General features: G+C 42.1%; 3 protein-coding genes across 5 annotated transcripts in view; 1 reads left to right on the top strand and 2 right to left on the bottom strand.

Moving 5' to 3' along the window:
- Positions 1-365: 365 nt before the first annotated feature.
- Positions 366-6027, bottom strand: LOC143670725 (asparagine synthetase [glutamine-hydrolyzing]-like). The gene is made up of 2 exons (XM_077145655.1): positions 5121-6027; positions 366-874 (listed from the first exon to the last, which is right to left on the bottom strand). The coding sequence occupies exons 1-2, from the start codon at positions 6025-6027 to the stop codon at positions 366-368; spliced, it is 1416 nt and encodes a 471-aa protein (XP_077001770.1).
- A 1953-nt stretch (positions 6028-7980) lies between these two features.
- Positions 7981-13085, top strand: TSR2 (TSR2 ribosome maturation factor). Of its 2 annotated transcripts, XM_077146197.1 has the most exons (5): positions 7981-8101; positions 8264-8354; positions 10896-10987; positions 11536-11712; positions 11949-13080. In XM_077146197.1, exons 1-5 carry the CDS (start codon positions 8021-8023, stop codon positions 12081-12083), a joined length of 576 nt encoding a protein of 191 aa, XP_077002312.1. In that variant the 5' UTR covers positions 7981-8020; the 3' UTR covers positions 12084-13080. The 2 variants fall into 2 exon arrangements, with proteins under 2 accessions (XP_077002312.1, XP_077002313.1); XM_077146198.1 differs by lacking the exon at positions 8264-8354 and having other exon boundaries at positions 7996-8101; positions 11949-13085.
- The window catches only part of FGD1 (FYVE, RhoGEF and PH domain containing 1), a 41545-nt gene continuing 27477 nt past the window's right edge, over positions 12736-26803 (bottom strand). The window contains exons 9-18 of one of the 2 annotated variants that reach the window (XM_077146195.1): positions 22096-22154; positions 21810-21956; positions 21350-21442; positions 21116-21195; positions 16852-16882; positions 16245-16346; positions 15751-15876; positions 15427-15588; positions 14232-14375; positions 12736-13709 (exon numbers count right to left, since the gene is read on the bottom strand). In XM_077146195.1, coding sequence (XP_077002310.1) covers positions 13404-13709; positions 14232-14375; positions 15427-15588; positions 15751-15876; positions 16245-16346; positions 16852-16882; positions 21116-21195; positions 21350-21442; positions 21810-21956; positions 22096-22154 — 1250 coding nt within the window. In that variant the 3' untranslated portion in view covers positions 12736-13403. The remainder of the gene's footprint in view (positions 13710-14231; positions 14376-15426; positions 15589-15750; positions 15877-16244; positions 16347-16851; positions 16883-21115; positions 21196-21349; positions 21443-21809; positions 21957-22095; positions 22155-26803) is intronic. The other variant, XM_077146196.1, reaches the window with a different exon arrangement.

Genomic DNA, 26803 nt, shown 5'->3' with positions numbered 1-26803 from the left:
GCAGGCACTGGGAATCGAACCCAGGTCTCTGGCATGGCAGGTGAGAACTCTGCCACTGAGTCACCATGGCCCACCCCCCCACTTTCGAAGGACAGTTTTGCATGATATAGAGTTCTTGGTTGGCAGTTTTTCTCTTTTAGAATCTTAAATATATCATACTACTGCCTTCTTGCCTCCTTGGTTTCTACTGAAAAATCCACACGTAGTCTTATTGGGCTTCCCTTCTGTGTGATGGATTTCTTTTCTCTGGCTGCTTTCAAAATTCTTTCTTTGTCTTTGACATTTTACAATCTGATTACTAAGTGTCTTGAACTGTGTCTATTTGTATCTATTTTGTTTGGTGTATGCTGTGCTTCTTGGATAAATTAGGTTATTCCATCACTGAAGGCTTCTTTTGGTTGCCAGAGAACTTCTTTAGGTATCAGGTCAGAGAACTCAAATGTCTCTCTCAGATGTTTTTCTACCCCATTTTTTGGAATTCTCATTTCTGGTGGCAGAGACAAGTAATAAGAAAAATGATGATCCAGAAATAGAACTGTCAGCTCAAGGCCATGGGCAACAGTAGTTTGACCTGCAAGGAGAACATCCAACAGATAGAGTTCTTTCAGAAGCCTCTTATTCTCTTCTTCAGCTTTTTCAGCAGAAGGAGCCTTATGAAAATATATGTAACCCTGTGTAGGCTCATCTGAACCTTCTCCAGAGAAGTTCACCAAACTATCTGTGTTCTTCTGAATGTACATGGAAGTTAAATACATACCTACTGAAGCATGAACTGTTGTAATATTGTAAGTTTCCAAAGCAAATATGACCTCATCCAGGGCCTGAATGCCTTCCTCAGAATATAAGAGGACATCATGATGTTCACTTCCAATATGTTTTGCCACTTCCGGGTCAAGATGGCGGCTTAACAACGTGCGCATTTTAGTTCGTCCTCCAGAACAACTACTAAATAACCAGAAACAGTACAGAACAGCTCCCGGAGCCACGTCAGTGACCAGACACACAGCGTATCCCAGTCTGGACCAGCTGGACCGGCTGTGAGCACCCCCCAGAACTGTGAGTTCCCAAAGCTGCGGTGGCCAGTGCCCCTTCCCCACAGGCCGCTTCCCAGAGGGGAAAGGAAAGGACTTTACCAGCAGCAGGGACTGGGCACAATCAAACGCCAATTGTGAAACTAATTAACAAATTCTGACTACTAAAAATAGGTCCCCAGCTCAGGTGAACCTGATCAAAGCAGAGTTTGCTCATTTTTGCCCCGGCACCAAAGGGGCAGGACTGACAGAAAAAGGGAGGGGGGGAAGGAAACAGAGGTTTTTGTGGCTGTGTATCTACAAAGGCTTGACTGCCTCTGGATACAGTGGCAGGAATTTTCAGGCTGCAACTGCCCCAGGTATAGGCAGAAGTAAGCTCTTCTGGGGGCTTATCTGCAGCTTGTGCCTTCCCCAGGGGACAGGTGAAGCCCCACCCAGGTGGAATCCAGCCATCAAGGAATTCAGACCCCAGGGCTTGGGAATTTGAAGCCATTAAAACCAGCCTACAACCTCTCCTCTGTCGCCACCACGCCCCCAGCAGGGAGAGTCTGCCAAAATTAAAGGTACCACATCATCTTATGCTGGTGGGACCTGCAGTCAGACAAGCACCACATACTGGACAGGATAAGAAAAACTTAGTCCAGAGACTTCACAGGAAAGTCTTTTAACCTGCTGGGTCTCACCCTCAGGGGAAACCGACGCAGGAGACTCTTTCCTCCTAATAGGAGGCCAGTTTGGTCTGGGAAAATCTGGCTGGGGTCTATAATATCTAAGTAGACCCTCCTAAGTGTGTGTGTGGGAAAGGCACCACACAAGCAGGGCAAGAAACAAGAAAACAAGAACTGAAAAATTCTCCTCTGTTAAACAAAACTTAGGCTAAAGGTCCAGATAAAGCTGAACGGAATGTCAAAGAACAGATAGACAACAAATTCATCCAGCAAGAAAACCCTAGATAAAAGAAGTGAAAGCAATCTCCAGAAAGAACTAATTAAGGTAATTAAATGCCTAGACGCCATCAAAAAATAACAAATCACACTGGGAAAATTGAAGATATGGCCCAGTCAAAGGAACAAATCAACAATTCAAATGACATACAGGAGCTGAAACAATTAATTCAGAATGTATGAACAGACATGGAAAACCTCATCAAAAACCAAATCAATGAATTGAGGGAGGATATAAAGAAGGCAAGGAAAGAACAAAAAGAAGAAACTGAAAGTCTGAAAAAACAAATCACAGAACTTATGGGAATGAAAGACACAGTAGAAGAGATGAAAAAAACAATGGAAACCTACAATGGTAGATTTCGAGAGACAGAACATAGGATTTCTGAACTGGAGGACGGAACATCTGAAATCTGACAAGAAACAGAAACTATAGGAAAAAAAAGGAAAAATATGACCAGGGACTCAGGGAATTGAAAGACAATATGAAGCGCATGAATATACATGTTGTGGGTGTCCCAGAAAGAGAAGAGAAGGGAAAAGGAGGAGAAAAACTAATGGAGGAAATTATCACTGAAAATTTCCCAACTCTTATGAAAGACTTAAAATTACAGATCCAAGAAGTGCAGCATACCCCAAAGAGAATAGATCCAAATAGACATACTCCAAGACATTTAATAATCAGAATGTCAGAGGTCAAAGAGAAAGAGAGGATCTTGAAAGCAGCAAGAGAAAAGCAATCCATCACATACAAGGGAAGCCCAATAAGACTATGTGCAGATCTCTCAGCAGAAACCATGGAGGCGAGAAGACAGTGGGATAATATATTTAAATTATTAAAAGAGAAAAACTGTCAACCAAGAATTCAATATCCAGCAAAATTGTCCTTCAAAAATGAGGGAGAAATTAAAACATTTTCAGACAAAAAATCACTGAGAGAATTTGTGACCAAGAGACCAGCTCTGCAAGAAATAATAAAGGGAACACTAGAGACAGATACGAAGACAGAAGAGAGAGGTATGGAGAAGAGTGTAGAAAGGAAGACTATGAGTAAAGGTAAAAAGAAGGAAAATTAGATATGACATATAAAATCCAGAAGGCAAAATAGTAGAAGAAAGTACTACCCATGTAGTAATAACGCTGAATGTTAATGGATTAAACTCTCCAATCAAAAGACAGTCTGGAAGAGTGGATTAAAAAACAGGACCCATCTATATGCTGTCTCTACTCAAAGGACACGAGGCCAAGGACACAAATGGACATTTACACACCAACGTTTATAGCAGCATTATTAACAATTACCAAGAAATGGAAACAGCCAAAATTTCCATCAACAGACAGTTGGCTAAACGAACTGTGACATTTACATAAGATGGAATATTATGCAGCTATAAGACAGAAAAAAGTTATGAAATATGTAACAACATGAATGGACCTTAAGGACATTATGCTGAGTGTGATTAGCCAGAAACAAAAGGACAAATACTGTATGGTCTCACTGATATGAACTGACATTAGTGAATAAACTTGGAATATTTCGTTGGTAACAGAGACCATCAGGAGATAGAAATAGGGTAAGATATTGGGTAATTGGAGCTGAAGGGATACAGATTGTGCAACAGGACTGAATATAAAAACTCAGAAATGGACAGCACAATATTACCTAACTGTAATACAATTATGTTAAAACACTGAATGGAGCTGCATATGAGAATGATAGAGGGAGGAGGGCTGGGGCACAATAGAAATCACGAAGAAAGATAGACAATAAAGATTGAGATGGTGTAATCTAGGAATGCCTAGAGTGTATAATGATAGTGACTAAATGTACAAATTTTAAAAATGTTTTTGCATGAGGAAGAACAAAAGAAGGTCATTACTTCAGTGTGCTGAAAATAGATGGTACTTGACATTTTAAAATTTCAACTAATGTGTGAGACTAAAGCAAAAAATGTTTATTTGGTACAAATCTATACTTTGAGTAGTGCATCTCCTAATATAACTTATGTAGATAGTTGATTGAACACCTTAAGTTCATGGAACTTTGTATAGGACATGAGATTTTGTTGGTTTGTCCAGGTGATGCCCTGATGAATCCCAGAGTGATTTGATCAGTGAGTGGAAAAGTATTTGCAAAGTCCCCTTAGGGGAATGGTGAGAATAGGGGAAAACTCAACTTCCCCAAGTTGAATTCTTGATATTCTCACAAACAGTGTGGACAACCAAAGCTATAGGCTGAGCCCCCAGTCTTGGGGTTTGTTCATATGAAACTTAACCCCACAGGGGATAGGTCAAGCCTACTTAAAATTAAGCCTAAGAGTCACCCCCAAGAGAACCTCTTTTGTTGCTCAGATGTGGCCTCTCTCTCCAGCCAACACAGCAAGCAGACTCACCACCCTCCCCCTGTCTACGTGGGACATGACTCCCATGGGTGCAGATCTTCCTGGCAGCGTGGGACAGAAATCCCAGAATGAGCTGAGATTCAGCATCAAGGGATTGAGAAAAACTCTAGAATGAGCTGAGACCCAGCATCAAGGGATTGAGAAAACCTTCTCGACCAAAAGGGGGAAGAGTGAAATGAGACAAAGTGTCAATGGCTGAGAGATTCCAAACAGAGTCAAGAGGTTATCCTGGAGGTTATTCTTATGCATTAAGTAGATATAACCTTGTTATCCAAGATGTAATGGAGAGGCTGGAGGGAGCTGCCTGAAAATGTAGAGCTGTGTTCCAGTAGCCATGTTTCTCGATGATGATTGTATAATGATAAAGCTTTCACAATGTGACTGTGTGATTGTGAAAATCTTGTGTCTGATGCTCCTTTTATCTACCTTGTCAACAGATGAGAGGAACATATGGAATAAAAATAAATAATAGGGGGAACAAATGTCAAAATAGATTTAGTTTGAAATGCTAGTGATCAATGAAAGGGATCAGTAAGGGGTATGGCCTGTAAATTTTTTTTTCTGTTTGTTATATTTTTCTGTTGTCTTTTTATTTCTTTTTCTGAATTGATGCTAATGTTCTGGGAAATGATCATGATGATGAATATGCAACTATGTGATGATATTGTGAATTGCTGAGTGTATGTGTTGGGAATGTTTGTTTCTTGTAATTTTTTTTAATTAATAAAAAATTAAAAAAAAATGTTTTGCCACCTTTCTAGCAGCCAGTATATCAGGACTGTCTTCCATGCCAATTGCAAATGTCTGGAGAGGGTACTGTATTTGGACTTCTTTTAGCTGCTTCAACAGAGTGGCAGCAACCAAGCTGGAATTCAACCCCCCTAATAAAAAGGTCCTTCTGTTTGTCATCAAACATTTCCTAATAGCATTTTCAAAAAGGATCCGGAGGTTGCTCTTCTTGATTTCTAACTCAAAACCTGGGAATAGTTTCTCCACACTGTCATAGAGGGCATGCAGAGTTTCATCTCTACAGTGATGATATTTAACCATTTCCGCTGATGCAACTTTGCCATTGGACTTTAAATCCAAAACTTCATATTGGCCAGGAAGAAAAGACTCAACTTTCAAAAAAGGAGTTGAGGAGTGCTTCAAGTTAACAAGATCTTTAGCTTCTGAACACACGGCCAAAAATCCATCTTCTGTCATGGCTTTGAACAAAGGTCTGACTCCATGGGTATCTTTTCCCAGGAATACTTTCTTATTGGCGGTATCCAGTAAAATAAAAGCAAATACCCCATCCAATATACAGATTGTTTGCTCAATTCTTTCTTTGTCATAAAGATGAAGGATTATCTCACCATCTACTTTGGTCTGGTATTCAAATTCAAAACAGCATTGTATCTCCTTGTGATTGTAGATTTCACCATTGTAACAGAGCCACAAAGAAGGGTATTTCTTTACTTGAATTGGCTGCATTCCAAGCAGCTGGTCAACCACTGCCAACTGGTGAAATCCAAAGCAGCCATCGGTGTATCCATTGACATTCTCAAAAGCAAATGCATCTGGACCTCTGTGTGCAATCTTCATGGCACTCAGGCACTGAACAGAGAGGCAATCATTGCTGCCAAAGAGGGCCCAAATGCCACACATGGTAGAGTGGTGCTACCAGTTCTCTGAACACGAGTGGGCTGGGTTGGCAAAGGTGCGAAGGTGAGGTATATCGGCTAAGGGACAAAGGTGCCATGGTGGGCCTCACAATGTACAGTTCTTGCACTTCCTTGGTTAAATTTACTCCTAAGTATTTTATTCCCTTTGATCTACTATAAATGGAATTGTTTTCTTCATTTCACTTTCAGATCATTCATTGTCCTCAATTATATAGGAATATAATTGACTTTCTTATATTGATCTTGTATCCTATAACCTTGCTGAAATAGTTTCTTTGTTCTAATGTTTTTTTTTGGGTATGTGTTGGTGGATTCTTTAGAATGTTCTATATACGAGATCATGTTATCTGCAAATAGAGATGATTTACTTCTTCCCTTCTATTCTGGCTACTTTGTATTTCTTTTTCTTGCCTAATTGGCCTGGCTAGAACTCCAGTGCAATATTGAACAGAAGTGATGAGATCACCCACCCTTGTCTTGTTCCTGATCTTGGGGGGAGGTATTTGGTCTTTCATCATTTCAAGTTATTTTAGCTGTGGTTTTTTTTATAAATGCTCTTTAACGAGTTAAAAACGTTCCTTTCTCGTTCTAGTTGTTGATTGTTTTTATCATGAAAGGGTGTTTGATTTTATCAAATGCTTTTTCTTCATCTATTTTCATGGTCATATAGGTTTCTCCTCTTCTATTCTATTTATATAGTGCATGATAATAATTGGTTTTCATACTTGAACCACTCTTGCAGTATGTTTGGTACAATTCACCAGTGAATCCATTTCTGCCTCAGTTTTTCTTTGTCAGAAGTTTTTAAAATTACTAACTCAGTATTTATTTGTTATATGTCTATTCAGATTTTCCATTTCCTCTTGAGTTAGTTTTGGTATTTTGGTATTTCTAGGAATTTGTCCATTTCCTATAAATTACCTATTTTGTTGGCATACAGTTGTTCATAGTATTCCCTTTTATTCTTTTAGGGTTGGTAGCAATCTCTTTCTTATCGTTCCTGATTTTGGTAGTTTGAATCTCCTCTCTTTTTTTTCCTTGGTGAGACTAGCTAAAAGTTTGCAAATTTTGTTGAAATTTTCAAAGAACCAACTTATGGTTTCATTGATTTTCTGTTTTCTTATTCTATTGTCCGTTCGTTTATTTCTACTTCAATCTTTATAATTTCCTTCTTGTTTGTGTTTACTTTCTTTTTCTAGTTTCCTAAGGTGGATGATTAGGGTTATTGATTTGAAATCTTTTTCCTCTTTTAATATGGATATTTACAACAATAAAATAAATTCCCCTCTAGGCATTGCTTTATCTACCATCCCGTAAGTTTTGTTATGTGTGGTTTTTATTTCATTCATCTCAAGGTATACTTTCCCTTGTGATTTCTTCTTTGATCCACGGGTTATTTAGGACTATGTTAATTTCCACATATTTGTGAATTTTCCAAATTCCTTTCTGTTATTGGGTTCTAATTTCATTCCATTGTGGTGGGAGCACATACTTTGTATGATTTCAATCTTTTAAAATTTATTAGGGCTGCTTAAGCTCTAGCTTACGGTCTACCCTGGAGAATGTTCCATGTGCCCTTCAGAAATATGCATATTCTGCTGTTGTTGAGCACAGTATCCTACAGATGTTAAGACTTTTTTAAAAATGTAAATTCCTTAGGCTGAGCTCCTAGAGGTTGATTCCTCTGCCCTGGGACCCCGGAATCTGTATCTTTAATAAAGCCTCCCTGCACAGTATCCACCAGCCGGGAAGCTAGCCCCAACCATCCTCCACTCCTGGCATTCTTCTAGTTAATTATCACTGGGGAGTAACGTGGTTTGTCATCATTCGCTCTGATAGGCTTTTCTATTGTTCTAGCCTTGTTGCCAGGTCAGCGGAAAAGCAACTTTCTAGTTTCCGCATCGGCCTTCCGCTCATTCTGCCTGGGCCGGCGCGGAAGACATTGGGCGGCCTGGGTATCACGTGGTCCCAAGGTGATGGCTGGTGGTAGGGAGGATTCGCGAACACTTTTTGCGGCCGGCATTCGCGCGGCGTTGGAGGCCTGGCCGGCCTTGCAGGTGAGTGAGGCCAGGATGGGATAAAGATTAGGGCTTGGGGCAGAACAGGAGTCGGCCAGGCGAGGCGCCCGAGGTTTAGCTGGGCGGTGTAAGTGGCGAGCCCCCACCCCACTCCAGGCCGGCGCCCTTGCTGACGTGGTGGGATCGGGCCTGTGTTTGCAGATCGCCGTGGAGAATGGCTTCGGGGGCGTGCACAGCCAGGAGAAGGCTGAGTGGCTGGGGGGTGCCGTAGAGGAGTACTTCATCCGCAATGGTGAGTGAATGTGAGGCGTTCGGACGTGTTTATGTGGAAGCGTGGAGAAGAGCCGCTCACTCCTGGAAAAGTCGGCACTTTCTCCTGGGCAATTGTCATTTTGTACCGGAGTGCGAGGTGGAATGAATAAAGGCTTAGAGTTAGAATCTTGGGTTCGAGTATCATGTTGGCCATGCCACTGACTCATATTCTCTGGACAAATCATTCCAATTCTCTGGGACTCGGTTTCTTAGTTCCTAAAATGAGTATATAAGTATTTACTCCAGCGGTGTCCAGTAGAAGTATATGTGAGCCAAATCTTGTCATTTAAAATTTTTAGCAGCCACATTAATAAAATATAAAGAAGCAGTTGAAGTTAATAATATATTTTATTCAACTCAGAATATTAAAAATATTTCTGTCAAATGAAACAGTATTAAGAAATTTTACTCCCCCTTTTTTTTTTTTAGTATTAACCTTTTGAAACGTGGCGTGTGTTTTACAATTTTAGCACATCTCAATTTGGCCTAGCCACATTTTAAGTGCTCAGTATCCAGATGTGGCTAGAGGCTACCAGAAGAGCTACACGTTAGGCTTCTGTAAAGGGTCATATAAGAATAAGGGGCCCAGCAGATGGGGCCTGTTGCATAGTATGATTTTTATATTCATTCTGTAGCCTTGGAAATGACTTCAGGCTGAGTCATTTCTCACATGAAAGTTTAGTATCTACTGAGGGATCCAGACAGAGAAATAGACAGTTACAACAGAGGGTGATAGAAAGGAGCTCTGGGTGGTTGGGAGAACATGAGACTAAGGAAAAGGTTTCTTAGGGGAGATGGTGATGGGCTGGATCTTAAAAGATGAGAAAGGGTAAACTAGAGCAACACCTGCCTAAGTTATGTGGTATGAGGAGTTATGTGGTATGAGGAGATAGTGTGTTACATTTGGAAAATGGCAGAAAACTCAGTGTTGGAGTAAGGCTGTTTGTGTGTGTTATGTGGGGAGGTTGTCATAGAGAATTAAGCTGGAGTGGGGGTGTGGCACCTCTTGACCCAAAACACTAAGATATGGAAGGCCTTATGTGCCTTTAATTTTAACGTTTAGACCACCATTTGCCAGAATGAATGTTTTGGAAGACTAGTTCTGTTATCTGTTCAGTGAAGAAAAAGCTTCACTAGTCAAATTAAGAAAAGCTCTTTTCTTCAGCTCCCACTTAAGAGTCGGGACACTTATTAATGTATTAAAGGCTTGGATAAAGTCAAGAACCACTAAAAAAGAAACCTATTTACCTTTGTTTCCTAATTTTCTATGGATAGAAACCCAGCAGAAGAGATATTTCCAGTCAGACTATGAAATAGTAGCTGATACAAATTCATAGGCAGATTCTAAGGTGAGTGATAGGTTGGGGTTTACTAGCTAGAAACATAAAAAAATAATCAGCATGGACTGGAGGGAGAATACTGATAAGAGGACTGTTTTTGTCCAGAAAATGAGGTCTGAACTAGGGCAGTGGCAATAGCCATGGAAAGGAAGGGGTAGATTAGGATCATGGAGATTATTTGACTGCAGAGGGGAAGGGAAAAGATGACAAGTTTCTGATTTGAGTGGCTGGGTGGACTACGTACATTTCATGGAGTAAAGGAAACCTGGAGAATGAGAAACAGGTTTGGAGAGTAAGGTCATGATGAGTCTGGCTTTGGATATGGAGGGTCTGAGGTGTCAGAAACATTTAGTCAGAGTAGTCTGGGTTGGAGACAGATTTGGGAGATACTAAGGTACAGTAGTAGAGAAAGCCAAGGGCATGAATGAGTTTCCTCAGGGAGAGCATATACAGTGAAGAGAAGGTGAGGAGCTTTGTGGAAGCCTTCCTGGAGTTATTCTCTAATTCAGAAAATGTAGAACATTTGATCTGGGCCCCAAAGGAAATTGAAGCCCAGAGAGGAGGATTTGGCCAAGGTCACACAGTAGAATGTTGATTTCAAGGTTATGATGATTTTATTTAATCAGTGTTGCAGCTACTTACCCATTTCTTTTTACTGATCCCACTGATATGTGGCCTTCTGTATCAGTGGAGCCACAGTTTTGAAGGATCTCCACCATTTAAAACCTTCAGTCCATGAGTGATAGAAACATGGATTATGGGTCTCTCTGTGCCAGGCATTGTGTTGGATAACTCCTCATAACAGACCTTTGAGGAGCCCACTCTTTGCCCCACTGTACGGATGAGAAAACTGAGGTTCAACTTGCTCAAAGTTACACAGAGGGGGACCAGTTAAAATAGACCAGATGAAAGAGGGTGAGCATGGGGCTGGAAGCTGTGGAAATAGAGGACTTAGTGGGATGCAGGAGATAGTAAATTAGATATTAATATTTGGTGTTTTTAAATATCATTTTAAAACTTGCAATGCAGAGCATTTCAGCAAATAAAAGTCTCCAAAAAAAGAAAAAAAAAAGTCTTCCTGTTTGGGACTTTACCTACCAATCAGGTATTAAGGATTAGTAAACAGGGGTAATGAAGTTTGGCTGGGTTTTGACCAATAGGTCCTGTCCTTTCCTATTCAGCTGACTTGGAGCTAGATGAGGTGGAGGACTTCCTCGGGGAGCTCATGACCAACGAGTTTGATACGGTTGTGGAGGATGGGAGTCTGCCCCAGGTGAGCTGAACGTGGACAAAACTGCTATCTCCCTGCCTGCAGTCCTTTCTCTCCCCAACTGTCTTGGGCCAAGACCCTTCTCAAATCTGGCACAAAAACCTTCTATGACTCCCTGTTGCCCAGAGGAAAAAGTCTAATCTTCTCAGGACTTTCCAAACTCTGCCTCTCTCCTTTATTTCTCTCCATATATAAGTCCCAGCCACACCTATTCCTTTCCCCTATTCCAAGTATAGGGCAGGCCAGGTATATTTCTACCCATTCATCTGGTTCACATCGCTCTCCCTGCTGAAATGGCCTTCCCTTTTACATTTTCCATCTTTCAAAGTCCAGCTCTAGTGCCTTCCCTCCTAGGAGGCCCTCCTTTACTGCTTCTGTACTTCCCTTGAGGCCTTCATATGTGGTTGCTTCATTGATGAACTACTTGGGGAGGAAAGAACCCTGTTCTCTTCTGGAAAATTCCAACCCTTCTCCACTCTTGCTGCATATATGGGCTGGTTGTATAGTATGTTCTTGTGAAAATCCAAGCTGGTTAAGTATTTTCTTGGTAGGTGAGTCAGCAGCTGCAGACCATGTTCTACCACTTCCAGAGAGGTGATGGGGCTGCTCTGAGGGAGATGGCCTCCCACATCATCCAGAGAAAGTGCAGGGTTTCAGCCACTGCACTTACAACCACCAGAGAGACTGATGAGGATGAAGATGATGCGGACAGTGTGGAGGAGATGGAGGTGAAAGGGGTGCCCTTTATGGGGGATGTAGATATTTTCAATTTCCTGGGAGATCAGCTGATTTCATAGGGAAGTGATGAGAGAGTTGATGGCAGTGGTGGTATTATCCAGAGAGGGCAGGTAGCTTTCCTAAGGTCACCCAGCCAGTTCTGGCAAAGCTGAGAACAGGGATTGGGTCTCTGATGGCCACAACTGGAAGGTGTTATATTTAGTTCTCTCTTGTATTTCCCCTCCAGGTCACAGCTACGAATGATGGGGCAGCTACAGACAGAGTCTGTGCCCAGCCTGAACCCTCTGGCCCAGACTCCCAGACTATTAAGGAAGAGGATATAGTGGAGGATGGCTGGACCATTGTCCGGAGGAAGAAATGAGTGGGGCTGGAAATGGTTTAGGCCCTCGCTTGCAAGTTAATTTGAGACTTGTTTGTAGGGGCTGTTTTGGAGGGTTGTGGATCTCTGGCTGGTTACCCCATCCCCATCCTCTCCCCTGTTCCCTTGCCCAGCTCCATCCACGGGAAGAAAAGCTGGGAAAAGATCAGCAGGAGAGCCAATATTTAGTGCTAGGAGCTGGCTGGATCAGGAATGGTGAGATGAACAGGACACATAAATGGAAGAGAGATTAGTTGAAGATGAGAATGAAAGTTGTGGTGTGCCCCTCTGTCCTCCCCCACCAGACACACACACACAGCAACTCTGTAATTTGCCCAGAACTTGCTCCCTTTCTGCCGCCCAGCCTCCAGCCCTGGATTCCCTCAGAAATTCTGAGATCTTGGCTAGGAGAAAAGCTAGGCTTTGTTCTTTGTGTCCTCCATCCCCTTTCTGCACTTTTAGTCCACCCCAGTTAAGTCCATGGATAAGGTTTAAGACCTTCATAAATACCTTATTGTTTAGTCTGTGGTTGACCTGTGAGTAGCCTTGGAATCAGCTTTTTGGGGGACTGAACCTCACTGCTCAGCAAGAGAATAATTTCTGGGCCCACTCCAGGAGCTTGGTGCTTTGGACAAACAAACATGGATGAATGGAACACAACTGTGCTTTGAAAGTTTCTGTAAGTCTGAAATAAACTGTATTTTTCTTTAAAAAACAAAACAAAACAGAGTATCCATTGTCCTCCCCCTGTTCCCCTGTCCTGCCCGGTGGCCCTGCCATGGGTCTGGACGGCAAAATACTAGGTAGCCTTGGAGCTGGGTAGAAGCTGTAAGCCATGGGAGAGACACAGGAAGAGTATAGTCACCACCCCATGTTGAGTTGTACATGTGAAGACACTGGCTGAGGAGCAGGGGTGGGCAGCCACCGGGGTCAGTGGCAGAGCTGGCACTTGGAATCCAGGTCTCCTGCCTCTGGTGCTCTGGGGCAGGTGTGGGTGGGTGTGGACTGTGTGGAGGCAGGATTTGTTGGGTATTGGGGAGGGGGGGAATGGGGGTAAAATGGCCTAATACAGGAGGGTCTAGCAAGAGCTCCCAACCTCTGGTGGGGAGGATTAAAAAAATTAATGTCACTGTAGGAATATTTTTTTTAAAACCTCACATTTTGTGAAAAGATTAATTAAAAAACCCAAGACCCAGCATTTGGGATTGAAAATGCCCGTGATGGGAGTTCAAGTATTAACTGAGCTGGGAGTGGGGCTGGAGCCCCCAGTCGGACACGGGCAGCTAAGAGTGGGGCAGGGGCTCCCAGTTCTTCCCAAACCCTTTAGGTCTTGTCTCGGGTCTGGGGGCCTTCAAGGGGTTCAGCAGTGGCTCCTGAAGCTACCACTGGCGCCTCCTCCAGCTCCCTGTCCTCAGACAGTGTGGGGCCTGGGCAGAATGTGTCCCCGCGGCCTGCCCGACCAAGCACAGCCATCCAGCGTCGCTGCAGCTCCTCTGTCTCAGGGCTGAAGTACCAGCTCAGGTGACTCTGGGTGATCTTGAAGACATGCCGTCTATCAGGCCGCTCCCCTGCCTCAGGAGGCCCCACCTCAAAGCCAATGAGGGGTAGGCTTCGTTGGGCTTTCACATCCTGGGGAGAATGGACAGAACTGGGATCACCTTGTGGCTGGGCCTTCCCCTCTGCTCTAGCTTCTAATTGGTTTAGCAACTACTCCCCACTTTTCTTTCCCCTTCTCAAGAGCCTTCTTTGGCTCCACCATTATCAACAGGAAAATATCTGAACTGGGGCTAGAATGCAGGATGGTTTGAATATCCATTTCCTCTCACCCATAAACCCCCTGGGCTAGTCTCTTTAGCATATATAAATAATATTTTCAGGCTTCTGTCTGCATGCTCTTCTCCACTCCAAATTGGACCTGGAAGTGCCCCATCTCCACTCCTGCTTCCTCCAGGAACCAGTCCTCCCAGCTCACCTCAATTTTTCTTACATACCCTGACCCACAATCAGCCCTTGTCCCTAGCTGGCCTTTAGCTCACAAGGGTGGGAATCCTCATTTCCCCAAGGCCAAGGAGAAGTTGAGGACTGTGGGGTAAGGGAGGAAGCCTGGCTTTGCCAAGTGGCTGAAAGGACCTGAAGGAATAGGATACACACCTGAGGGGCTCCATAGATGTACAGCACCAAGGGTTCATTCTCAGGCACCACGAACCATGCCTTGTGCCAGCCTTTCCCACCCTTCTCCATGTAGTGCAGGAAGCTGCAGATAATGCTGTTTTCCGCAGCCACTGAGGCCTGTTTCTGTGGCCAGAGACATAGGGGCACTGATGTTGACCGAAGGCCTAGCCTGGCTCCTCTTGGCTTCAGCACTCCACCCCTATAGGGATTGCTATTCCCATATCTCACACGAGGAAACTGAATGAAGCTCAAATGGCAGGAGTGATTTTTCTAGCGTCACCCAATCAGTAGAGTCTTGTCTGCCTGACTCTGGGGCCCTAGCTACTGCCACTAAGGGTTGGTGGCAGGGGTGTAGAGATCTTAGTGGGGTTAAATGCTTAATCAAACATTTCTTTCTTCAGCTAGTCATTTATTCCTCAAGTTATTCATTTACAGCTTAATGTCTTTCATCACACAACCATTGCCTATACTCAGAGAAGGTAACAGAGCATTGTGGTTATGAAGGTGAGTGGGTGGTCGGGAGTGTGGCTCAGAATCCTAGCTCTAGATGAAATGTGTTGACTTGGAAGGAAAGTCATATATAGAGGTGTTGTGAGGATTAAATTAATTAATATATATAAAAGCACTTAGAGTAGTACCTACCACAGAGTGTTAAATATCTCTTGGTTCAAAAAACAAAAACGTTTATGTTTGTATGTATGTGTATATGTGTATGCAACTAAAATGATAAGAAGGGTAAGTGGTAATCTCTGGGTAAAAGGAACCTGGTGTTTCTATTATTTTTATTTATATTATCTACTTTTCCTTAGTGTACAAACCCTAACTTGTAATAATAAAAGGTAATTTGTTAATTAAAAAAAATCTCAGCTGTACTACTCAGTGACTGTAAAGTGGGCATATAACCTCTCTGGGCCTTGGTTTCCTCATTTGTGAAATAGGGATAGTAACAGCATGAGTAGATTAGTTACTATGATGATTAAGTGTGTAAAGCACTTAAATAAAAATGACTTGTCTTTCATTCACTCTTGCTCATTTAACTCATACTCATTCCATGTACTTCACTTTCCAGTGGATTTACATGGCACCCTAAGGTTTAAGAGATACGCAGCCCTCCTCTGTTCACTGTGTGGGGCCCATGTGGTTGGTGGGGGATTCATGGGATCCCGGCTCTTACCTCCAGGATGGACCTCCGGCGCTGGGGTGTATGCTGGCTGCAGGCTGGGCTGCTCCCAGGCACCCCATGCAAGGCCACATAGCAGTCAGTGCACACACGGTTGGAACGGTTGTTGTCATAGATGAGGCGGGCCCGGAACTCGGAGCACTTCCCACAAACCACCTGGAGTGGCAGGTGGGCAAGAGCTGCCTTATTCCCCTTCAGTATACCTACTCCCACAGCAGATTTGCAGACTCCTCCATGGGAGGGTACCCACTCAGAAGTGGGCCTTGGGGCTGCCAACTTGTCCCCTTCCCAGCTCTGCCCCTACCTCCCAAAACTCACATGCCCACAGGCCTTGCAGTGGTGCCTGCGTTTGGTGATGGAATTGAAGGGCTCCTGGCAGCGCATGCACATGGTGACTTCCTTTTCCCGGATGGGCGTAGGTGCCCGCTTCCCAAGATCCACGTTCTGAGGGGAGGGCCAGGTCAAGGTCAGAGACAGCTACTCAACAGCCCTGTCCAGCCAGCCCTTGCCCTTGCCCCTGCCTGAAGGCATAGATCATCATGGGGGTCAGCAGACACATTCAGAAGAACTGCCCTTGAGTCCTGGCTCTGCCCCTACCTCACTGTGCTACTGAAGACAAGTCACTTTCTACACTCTGGGCCTTGATATTCCCAGTAACTTCTTTGTAGCCCTACCAACAGAAGACTGTTTCTCAGGATCATGCACTGCCTCTCTGGTTTTTACTCTTGGAGAAAAGGAGAGGAACATTTAAAGGTAAGGTGGAGGCCTGGAAGGGGCCCTGGTGCAGGGAAAGAGGAGATAGGGACTCTTACTGGAGAGTTAGGGGGTGTGTCTTCATCTTCCCTGTTTGTTGAGTTCAACAGTTTGAAGGTCTCCAGCGTCTGTTCATGCTTCAGAAGGGTGGAGTTGATGGCCTGGGGCGGGAGGGGAGGTGTTAGAAATGAGATCAGATTATTCGTCAACCTATCCCTTTTCCACCTCACCTCACCCTCCAGTGCCCTACCCTAGAGTCAGAAAAACTGGGTTCTAGGCCTAGCTCTGCCACTGCTTGGTATATGACCTTGAACAAGTTTCTTTCCAAATCTAGGTCTCAGTTCTTACAATTGTGAAATTGGGGAAGAGAGCAGTGGCTGAAAAACTTCATGCGGCCTTCTGGCCACTGTCTGGGCTTAAGGTTTTACAGGGCTTGATTCACTGGGATTAAGCCCTTTCAGGAACCAGCATTCTAAAAGAAAAATCTGTGAGTTCCTGCTCAATCTCTGGACCTCAGCTTGCTTATCTGTAAAATGGGGATGGTAAAGTTTGTTGGAATACAGGTGTCCAGGCCCATTCTGGTGAGACACGAGTTTTGGGGGCAGAATCTACCAATCCCTGTTATATTTTTCCAGCCCCCCTACCACAAATCCTTGTGGATGTTACCTGGACCCAGTCTTTCTTCTCCTCCTCAGTCCTAGGGGTGGAAAAAAGAAAGATGTTAGGTTACATAGGCCAAAAAAAAAAAATCACTGGAGCTTAGTAGAAAGCATGTTTTGGAGTGGGGCAGACCTGGCTTTTTCACTTTGTTCCTTCACTTATTATCTGTGTGACCTTGGGCAAGAACCTGTGCTAGAAATTTGGGCCTCACAGAAGATCGTGCCCTCACGGAGCTTGTGGTCTGGTGGGGGAGACAGACAGGGATATATAGAGGGGTTGGTGCTGTGACAGAGTAAAAATAGGGCTGGGGAGCCCAGGGGACCTAGAGCTGGGGTGGGGGCTTTTTTTTTTTTAATATTTGTATTGAGAAATCTTCACACACATACAGCCCAATCATATTATACAATCAAATGGCTCTTGATATAATCATATAGTTGTGTATTCATCACCATGATCATTTTTAGGACATCTGCATCACTCCAGAAAAAAAAAAAAAAGAAAACAACGAACTCATACATCTCATACCCCTTACCCTTCCCTCTGATTGACCATTAGTATTTCAATTTAATTTTTTACCCTTTATCCCTACCCCCATTGTTTATTTATTTGTTATCCTTACTTTTTTACTTATCTGTTCAAACCCTAGATAAAAGGAACATCACATATAAGGTTTTCACAATCACCCAGTCACACTGTAAAAGCTATATAGTTATACAGTCATCTTCAAGAACCAAGGCTAGTGGAACACAGCTCAACAGTTTCAGGTATTCCCTCCAGCTACTCCAATACACCACAAACTAAAAATGGGTATCTATACAATGTGTAAGAATAACCTCCAGGATAATCTCTTGACTCTGTTTGAAATCTCTCAGCCACTGACACTTCTGTTTCATTTCTCTTCCCCTTTTTGGTCAAGAAAGCTTTCTTAATTACATGGTGCCAGGTCCTGGCTCATCCTGGGAGATTTACACCCCTGGAAGTTATGTTCCACGTAGTGGAGGAGGGCAGTGAGTTCACCTGCTGAGTTGGCTTAGAGAGAGAGGCCACATCCAAGCAACAAAAGAAGTTCTCTGGAGGTGACTCTTAGACATAATTATATGTAGGCTTAACTTCTTCTTTGCAGGAATGGGGTGAGGGCTTTTAAGAGGGGCAAAGGTGAGCTGTAAGAAAGAATAAGGAACATACAGAAAAACATAATTCCCTGTTGCTGGAATGCCAAGTTTGAGAAATGAGGTCAGTTTTTTAAATTTATATTTCATTTCTATCTCTGGGTTCTGTGATGACATGTAAAGTGCCCAGTGCCATGTCTGATATATTAGATGCTTATCAGTATGAGTTCACCCTTCTCTTTGCCTTCCTTCCCTGACTCTCCTGTCTGCCCTGTAATCTCCAGGGCCTTTAGTCTGGGTACAGCCCTATCAGCTACTCAATAGGGATAGGACCCCTCTTTGCTGCTTCCTGTCTGGTCTCTTCTAATCACCTTCCACATCCACACTCCAGACAGCAAAAATATTTTCCTAATATGAAAGTCTGACTACATCCTTAGAACCACTTCATGAAAAATGAAACATGTGAGAATGTCCATTGCAATACTATTTACTATAGTGAGAAACTGGAAGCAGACCAAGTGTCCAACAACAGAATAGGTTAAAAAATTGTGGTATGTGACTACTGCAGGAGACTATTAATAATGTAAAAAGATGTCCATAATATAGAGTGAAAGCAACATACACAAAATATATATAGTATCATCTCATTTTTGTTTAAAATATACATGACACAGTTGCCAAAACTCATCTATGGTACACTTAGGATCTGTGATTTCACTGTATAAAAATTTACCTTAAGAAAAGGGGGAACTATCCAAGTTATAGCCCCAAAAGAAAAAAAAAACGAAAAGGGGGAACTTTAAACAAATATTGAACTCTAGTTAATGATTATGTATGCCACAGTCTTTAGGGATGATGTGGAGTGATGGTGCGACTTACTTTGAAATTCACTTAAAAAATGGATATATAAAAAGACCGAGTGCTAAAGTATGTACAGCACAATACAAACACTTGTAGAATCTAAATATTGGGTTTATTCCTATACATTTCTTTAAACTTCTCTGCATGTTTGAAAATTTTCATAATAAATTGTGGACAAAAATAAATATACATATATTATGTGTTTTTGTATGTGTACATATATCTATGCATAGAGAAAAGGCCTGAAAGGGGTTCTGCCAACATATCAACACTGGTTATCTCTGCCTGGTAAGAAATTTTACTTTAAAACTATTGTATTCTTTTTTATTATCTATATTTTCTAATTTCTTTGGGATGAACAAGTGTTGTTTTTGATTTTTTAAAAGCTATAGTAGGCTTTTTGGTGATGCATACTGAAGTATATAGAGGTGAAATCTCATGATGTCTCATTTATTCTTAAATGGTTCAGCAAAAGATATATTATTAAAGTATATGGTGGAAAAATATTAGCAGTTCATGACTCTTAAGTCTGGTTCTAAACCCTGGTGCACCCATTAAAGTTTTAAAGATCCCTATGTTTAGGCTACACCACAGACTACTTAAAGCAGAATTTCTGAAAGTGGGTCCCAGGCATCAGGATTTTTTTAAAGCTCTAAAGCTGTCTGGTGGGTGTTGTTATTAGTCTTTCTACTCTTCTGGATATTTGGGGGAAAAAAAAACATACAATTTTTTTTTTTTAAGGGCAGTAAAAATATTGCAAAGCAAACCCTCATGCCTTCCCTTTACCACTAGGAGGAAACCCTACACCGCTCTTCAGCCCCTTCCAGGCCTAGTGTCCTTCAGCAGCCCCATTCCTGCAGACAACGTACAACGTGTCCCTGTCACGTGGCTTGTCATTCAGGCTCCACTGAGGCTGGACTGGGCCCAGCACCTGCCGTCCCCCAGATGTGCCGGTCATCACCTTTGTTCTCACTTTCCCTGCTGCAGGCCTCCATGATTCTCTCCTCCAGGAGGATCCCTGTAGTCCACATTCATCTTTCTTTGCCACCTTTGCACAGTCTCAGCAACAAGGGTTCTGTCTCTCTTTTATCATTTCCTGGCAGCCTTTCTGAAGCAGACCATCTACCGATGTGCATCCATTCTCCAGCTCTGAGTGTGACTTCGATACTGTATCATTTGGGCAGCATGGGCAGTGGTTAGGAGCATGAATTCAGCGGCCAGGTGGCCTGAACGCCAATCCTTTTTAGCTGTGGGGCCTTGGGCAATATGTACAACTGTTCCATGTCTCAGTTTCCTCATCTGTGGAATGGGGTTGATGAAATAACAGTAGCTACTTCAAGGGTTATTGTAAGGATTCAACTAGTCAATTTAATGTAAAGCACTTAAAATGGTGCCTGGCACAAGAATAAATGTTCATTTAATGTGAGTTCAAGTAGAGGATGGCTATGTAAACCCCTTTGTTAAATGGCTGAACATTCTACTCATGTATTATTTTTTAACTTTTTATTATGAAAAATTCCAAGCATACAGAAAAGTAGGATTGCAGAAGTACAATAAATACCTATTTATCCACTATATAGATGCACTAATTTTTTTTAACATTTTACTGTATTTCTTTCCTCTATATGTATGTATTTTGGGGTGATGACTCATTTTCTAGTAAACCAAAGACACCCTGATACTTCACCACTAAATCCGCAGCATGTATAGCCCAAAACAAGGCCATTCTCCTGTATCACCACCATACCATAATCACAACCTGAGAAAATCTGCAAAACTTCTCCAATATCTTCTAATGCTCATTTTATGTTCAAACTTTCCTTATTGTCATGCAAATGTCTTTCAGGGCTGTTTTTCTCAGACCAGGTTCTGTCAAGGACCAAGCATTACATTTGTTTGTTATTTTTCTTAAACCTCTGAATCTAGAATAAACTATTTGTGTTGTGGTTATTCACATTAGGATCAGCATTCCCTTTGTCCCTCTCCTCTAATGAAACTTATCAGAAGAGAGTTTTGCTGTAAAAAAGGGAGAGCTTATTCATTCCCCAAAAAGATCTCCTGTCAGGAGTGCCACCTTTCCCCACATCATGAAGTACTTACCCTGAGCCCAAGTGGGCTCTAGCCTTCAGGAATCACCCCCAGCCCTGAAGAGCAATCCTGTATCTTTGGGGAAAGGTGTCCATCCTTTCTCTGGAACAATCTCTCACCCAGGGAGGTAGGCCTGGCACGAGGCCTGGAATTGCTCTGCATCTCTGAAGGGATGAGAGGGCTGGAGGAAATCTATAAGCAAGGGCAAGTACCTGGCCTGGAGCTCCAGGGAGCGTTGCTTTCCCGACACCAGGAAGGTCCTAGGCAGATTGAGGTTGGAGCTTTCCTTTAGCTGGATGGAGGGGGAAAGGGGCTTGGTGAGACCTACAAGCCCTTTGCACACATGCATACACAGACATGGGATCAAAGCTAGAACTTTGTTCTTTGTTCCTACCAACATTAAGGCCCCACTCCACGTCCCCCACTTCCCACCTCCTGGTGCTCACCTCCATGCCATCTACATCGATGCGTGCCCGCACACTGAACTTCTGGCCAAGAAGCCGCAGCCTGGGTACGCAGTAAAGGAGGCGGTCGTTGAACTAGGAAGGAAAAGGTTTGGGATGTATGTGCAGAGGAACTAGAGGAGTAGTAAGCTCCTGCCCTATGAAACTCCTGAAGTTTTATTGCTGGGGACCCAAAGCAAGAGCCCAGACTGGGTACAGGGCACACAAGGAAAGAGTCTAGGCATGGGAGTCACTTCCTAAGTCTGTGACCTTGGGCAAGTCACTTCACTTTAAGTCTCAGTTATCTCACCTGTAAAGTAGAGAAAAAAATTCCTAGTTTACATATAAAAAGAAAATATGAGTTAATAAGGGAAATAATGGTTAGTAAGAGGTATGGTCTTGCGTCAAATTGTATGTGAAAAGGAGGCATGGCCCACCCCACAGCCCCACACCTGGCACTTACTAGTATGAGGTATCGGTCTTGAGTGGTCCCATTCTTTGCTGACAGCTTAAGGATATGGCCTTCTTTTATGAGCTCTTTGGTGGGGCTAACAATGTCCTCCTCACCCCCTAGCAGCTCATATACCTTCAGCAGCTTGTGCATTCGCTCCTGGCAGGATATGGTGAGCAAAAGGCAGGACTTGCAATGCCAGCCTCCCTTCAGAGGCCCACAAGCCACAAACCCACCGAAGATAGAGACACAACAGGTGGATGACCAAGGAGGGGCAGAGACTAGGAGGGCCACTCACCATTTTGCGGATGGCAGCATTGGAGTGCTCTGCTGCTGTGGCAATCAGCTCCAGAGATTCTGTGGGCATAGAGAAGAGAGGTCAGATGGGAGATGGGCAGAGAGGAGTCTCAGGGGCTTCTTTCTTCTCTAAATACATCATCTTCCCCTGACCACATCCTCCTCATCCCAGAAAGCACCAGCCTCAAAGATATTCATAACCACATAATTTATAATCAGAAACTGTCCTAGTGAATGCAATAATAGCAGAATAGTATATGCAATAGCTGGCAGCCAATAAAACCCAAGTTTACCAAGATTATTGTTATTAATGATAGCAGCAATAATACAAGCATATGTAACTGGAAGGAAATATGTCCATGTTTTGAGTAACAGGTTGTCTATGGATGGTGAGACTATGAGTGATTTTTATTGTCTTTAAATTTTTCTGTATTTCTATATTTTTGACAAAGAACATGTATTATTTTTGTAATCAGAAAAAAAATTTCAGAAAAAATAAACCAAGAGATGATACTACTCTTTGTCACAATAATCCTGATTAGAGGAATCAGTGTTAAGCAAATACACATTCTAACATTTGGTGAGGCAAAATAAGCCAGAAACTAGAGAGCAAATATTGTATGGTCTCATTTAGAAAATACTTATAGAAAACAGGGGTCTAGACTGTAAGCTCTCTTATAGCAGTCACATTTAGTCCAGAGTGGTAATTGTTATTTCTGGATTTTGAAAGGGTGCTTTATATATGTATAACCTGGTATTTAGAGATAAGATCAGAGCTGATCAGGTGGGATAAAGGCAATTACTCAATTAAAGGGGTAAGAAAGACATTGTCCATATTTTAGCACCTCATCTACTCTTTGAGAACAAAGGAAGAAATTTTATTTTGTCCAGTACCTAAATTTTCTGTAGCACATAATCTAGCTCAACCTATCTGGATAGATCATTTAAACAATCCAAACACAGGGAGCCCAGAATAAGAACAAAGGCCTTTAATCCTGTCTGTATATCTTAATGTAAAGCCTGGATACATCCCAGAGTATATTAAGCAGATAATCAAGAAATACTGGCAAACTCCCTTGAGGGATAGGAGAAAATTATGGAACTATTAAACTTTATCACCGGGAAAACCCGAGATAATGTGCCAAACATCAGGGACACCCAAATCAATAGGCCAAGCCTTTGGTCTTCAGGCTTGCTCTTTTAAACCTTATGTACATAGCGGAGAAGCTTAGCCTACCAAGTTTCAGTCAAACATTATTATCATAACTTGCCCAACCCCTAACCAAAACCATTTCTGCCAATCCTAAAGAACACCTATGGCAATATATAAGATTCTACAAAGGTTCCATGCACTAGGGTAACTTTCCAGAGACCTGCAACCTCCAGTTGGGTCCTGGGACCACATAAGTCCTGAAATGCAGAGGGGTCAGCCTCTCCAGATGATCAGTTAGCTCCATCTCCCTACCCCATATTATCAACAGCCCCCTCCAACATGAAAACGTTAGAATGGGCATAGTCCAAATACCCCTATAGAGTGGTAAAAAGATTAAAGGTAATGGTGGAGTTATACGGAGAAGGTAGGGTTTAACCAATGAGTATGATTGCTGAATCATTATCTTGACATTTCTTTTAGTCTCCAGTATCTTAGAGCAGTTGGAAGTAAAAACCTAAAGCAGTGGTATTGTAACCCATACCAAACTCTGAAATCTGTTCTACAACTAATTGTTGTGATGTGCTTTGAAATTTATTGCTTTTTTGTATATATGTTATTTTTCACAAAAAAGAAAAAAGTCCATTTTGATAGATAAATACACAGCTATATGATGAACTGTGAACCATTCATTGTACACTTTGGATGATTATATGGTATGTGAATATGTAATATATATCAATTAAAAATAAATAATTTAAAAATACACATTCTATACACAGTCATTGCAGCAGTGTTTACAACAATGCCAAACAGGAAACAAAATGTTCAATTTTATAGGGTTCAACTAAATAAATTATGGTACAGTCATATAACGGAATATTAACCTTTACAAAGGATGCTTATGTTGGGCTTTTAATGATATAGGAAACGCCTGAGATATTTTAAGAAAAAGAGACTACAAATTTATACATACAGTATGATCTCAACTTTACAAATACACATGTATAAAAAACACCAGGAATAATATATGTCAAAATGCTCACTGTGTGATAGTGATGAAATGTACAAATTTTAAAAATGTTTTTGCATGAGGAAGAACATAGGAATGTCATTACCGCAGGGTCTTGAAAATAGTAATTAATATTTTAAAATTTTAACTTATGTGTAAGACTAAAGCAAAAAATGTTTATTTGGTACAAAATCTATATTTTGACTAGTGCATTTCCTAATATAACTTATGTAGACAGCTTAATTGAACACCATAAGTACATGGAACCTTGAGTAGGGCATGACATTTTATTGGTTTGTCCAGAGTGATGCCCCAATAAATGCCAGAGTGATTTGAACAGTGAATAAAAAAGTATTTTTAAAGTCCCCTTGGTGGAATGGTGAGAAAGGGGGAAAATTCAACTTCCCCAAGTTGAATTCTTGATATTCTCATAAGCAGTGCGGACAACCAAAGCAATAGGCTGAGCCCCCAATGTTGGGGTTTCTTCATGTGAAACTTAACCCCACAAAGGATAGGTCAAGCCTACTTAAAATTAGGCCCAAGAGTCACCCCCAAGAGAACCTCTTTTGTTGCTCAGATATGGCCTCTCTCTCCAGCCAACACAACAAGCAAACTCACCACCCTCCCCCTGTCTACGTGGGACATGACTCCCAGGGATGTGGACCTTCCTGGCAACGTGGGGCAGAAATCCTACAATGAGCTGAGACTCAGCATCAAGGGATTGAGAAAACTTTTTCAACCAAAAGGGGGAAGAGTGAAATGAAACAAAATAAAGTGTCAATGGCTGAGAGATTCCAAACAGAGTTGAAAGGTTATCCTGGAGGTTATTCTTAGGCATTAAATAGAAATCACCTTGTTAGTCAAGATGTAATGGAGAAGCTGGAGGGAACTACCTCAAAGTGTAGAGCTGTATTCCAGTAGCCATGTCTCTTGAAGATGATTGTATAATGATATAGCTTTCACAGAGTGACTGTGTGATTGTGAAAACCTTGTGTCTGATGCTCCTTTTATCTACCTTATCAACAGACGAGTAAAACAAATGGAATAAAAATATATAATAGGGGGAACAAATATTAAAATAAATTTAGATTTAAATGCTAGTGATCAATGAAATGGAGGGGTAAGGAATATGGTATGTATGAATTTTTTTCTGTTTTCTTTTTATTTCTTTTTCTGAATTGATGCAAATGTTCTAAGAAATGATCATGATGATGAATATGCAACTATGTGATGATATTATGAATTACTGATTATATATGTAGAATGGAATGATCATAATAAAAAAAGTTAATACCCACACATACAAAAATGCTCATTGTGGGGGGGTGCAAAGGTAGTTCAGTGGTAGACTTCTCACCTGCCATGAGGGAGACCTGGGTTCGATTCTCGGCCCATGTGCTTCCCCCCCCAAAAAAACCCAACAAATGGTATTGCAATAACAGGATAGTCACATGAAAAAAGAATGAAATGTGACCCCCACCATACAGCATACAAAAAAAAAGTTTATCGTGGTATATTTGAAAGTGGCTGAAATGGGAAAGTTTATGTTGTATGTATGTTACCAGAATAAAAATTTTAAAAACTATAGAACTGTAAAACAGAAATATACCATAGTTAATAGCATATTTATAATCCTATTGGTTCATCAATTGTAACAAAGTTACCATACTAATGCAAGGTGTTAATAATAGGGAATACTGTGAGTGTGAGGATGCGATATTTGGGAACTATATACTTCCACATAATTTTTCTGTAAAACCTATAGCTTCTCTTAAAAAGAAATCACCATGTTTGTTTTCTGGGGGCTTATATTATAGGTGATTTTTTTCACCTGTTCCTTTACTGTTTTCTGTAATTTTGATTTTTTCTATAGTGACCCTTCATCTTCAGGGAAAGAAAATAAATGCTTAAATATGCCCCCACACTAACAAATCCTGCCTATACTTAAGGCCCAGCTGCAGTTATACTGCATGTCACTGTGTCTATATGGCACTGGATTTGCCCACTCAGCAAACATGCCTGTAATGGAGGAGCACAGGTACTTCTGAAGAGGGTCCTTATGGTTTGCAAACCTAAGTCTTATTTTCCTACAAGGCTTCTCTCCACAAGAAAGTCTTCGTGCTGAAGATCAGTGACCCTATCCCAGCTCAGCCTTAAACATGCCTTTCAGATGTCAGGCTCCAACCTCCAACTCTTCTTCCACCCTGGCTGCCAGAGGGACCTTTCTCACACACAGCTTGTTGTCACTCTTCTGCTCAAATCTGTCAATGGTTCCCCTGTTACCACAAAGTAAAGCCACAGCTCCTCGGACTGGCAAAGCCCTTGGTAATCTGGCTTCTGTTGACCTGTCTGGCTTCCTTCTCTTGCACCTAAACATGTCTTATCTTGCTTCAATTGGCAGACTTCTACTCGATCTCCTGGATTCAGCTCATCTCCTCCAGTAAGCTTGCCGTGAGTTCCCAGGCTGAGTTAGGACCCTGCCTGGGTTCCCATATTCCCCTTTGTTCCCCTCTATCCCACTGAATTGGGACATACTATGTGCTCAAA

This window comes from Tamandua tetradactyla, chromosome X (genome assembly GCF_023851605.1).
Source record: "Tamandua tetradactyla isolate mTamTet1 chromosome X, mTamTet1.pri, whole genome shotgun sequence".
NCBI lineage: Eukaryota > Metazoa > Chordata > Mammalia > Pilosa > Myrmecophagidae > Tamandua > Tamandua tetradactyla.
This window is presented reverse-complemented; position numbering and strand designations above follow the sequence as displayed.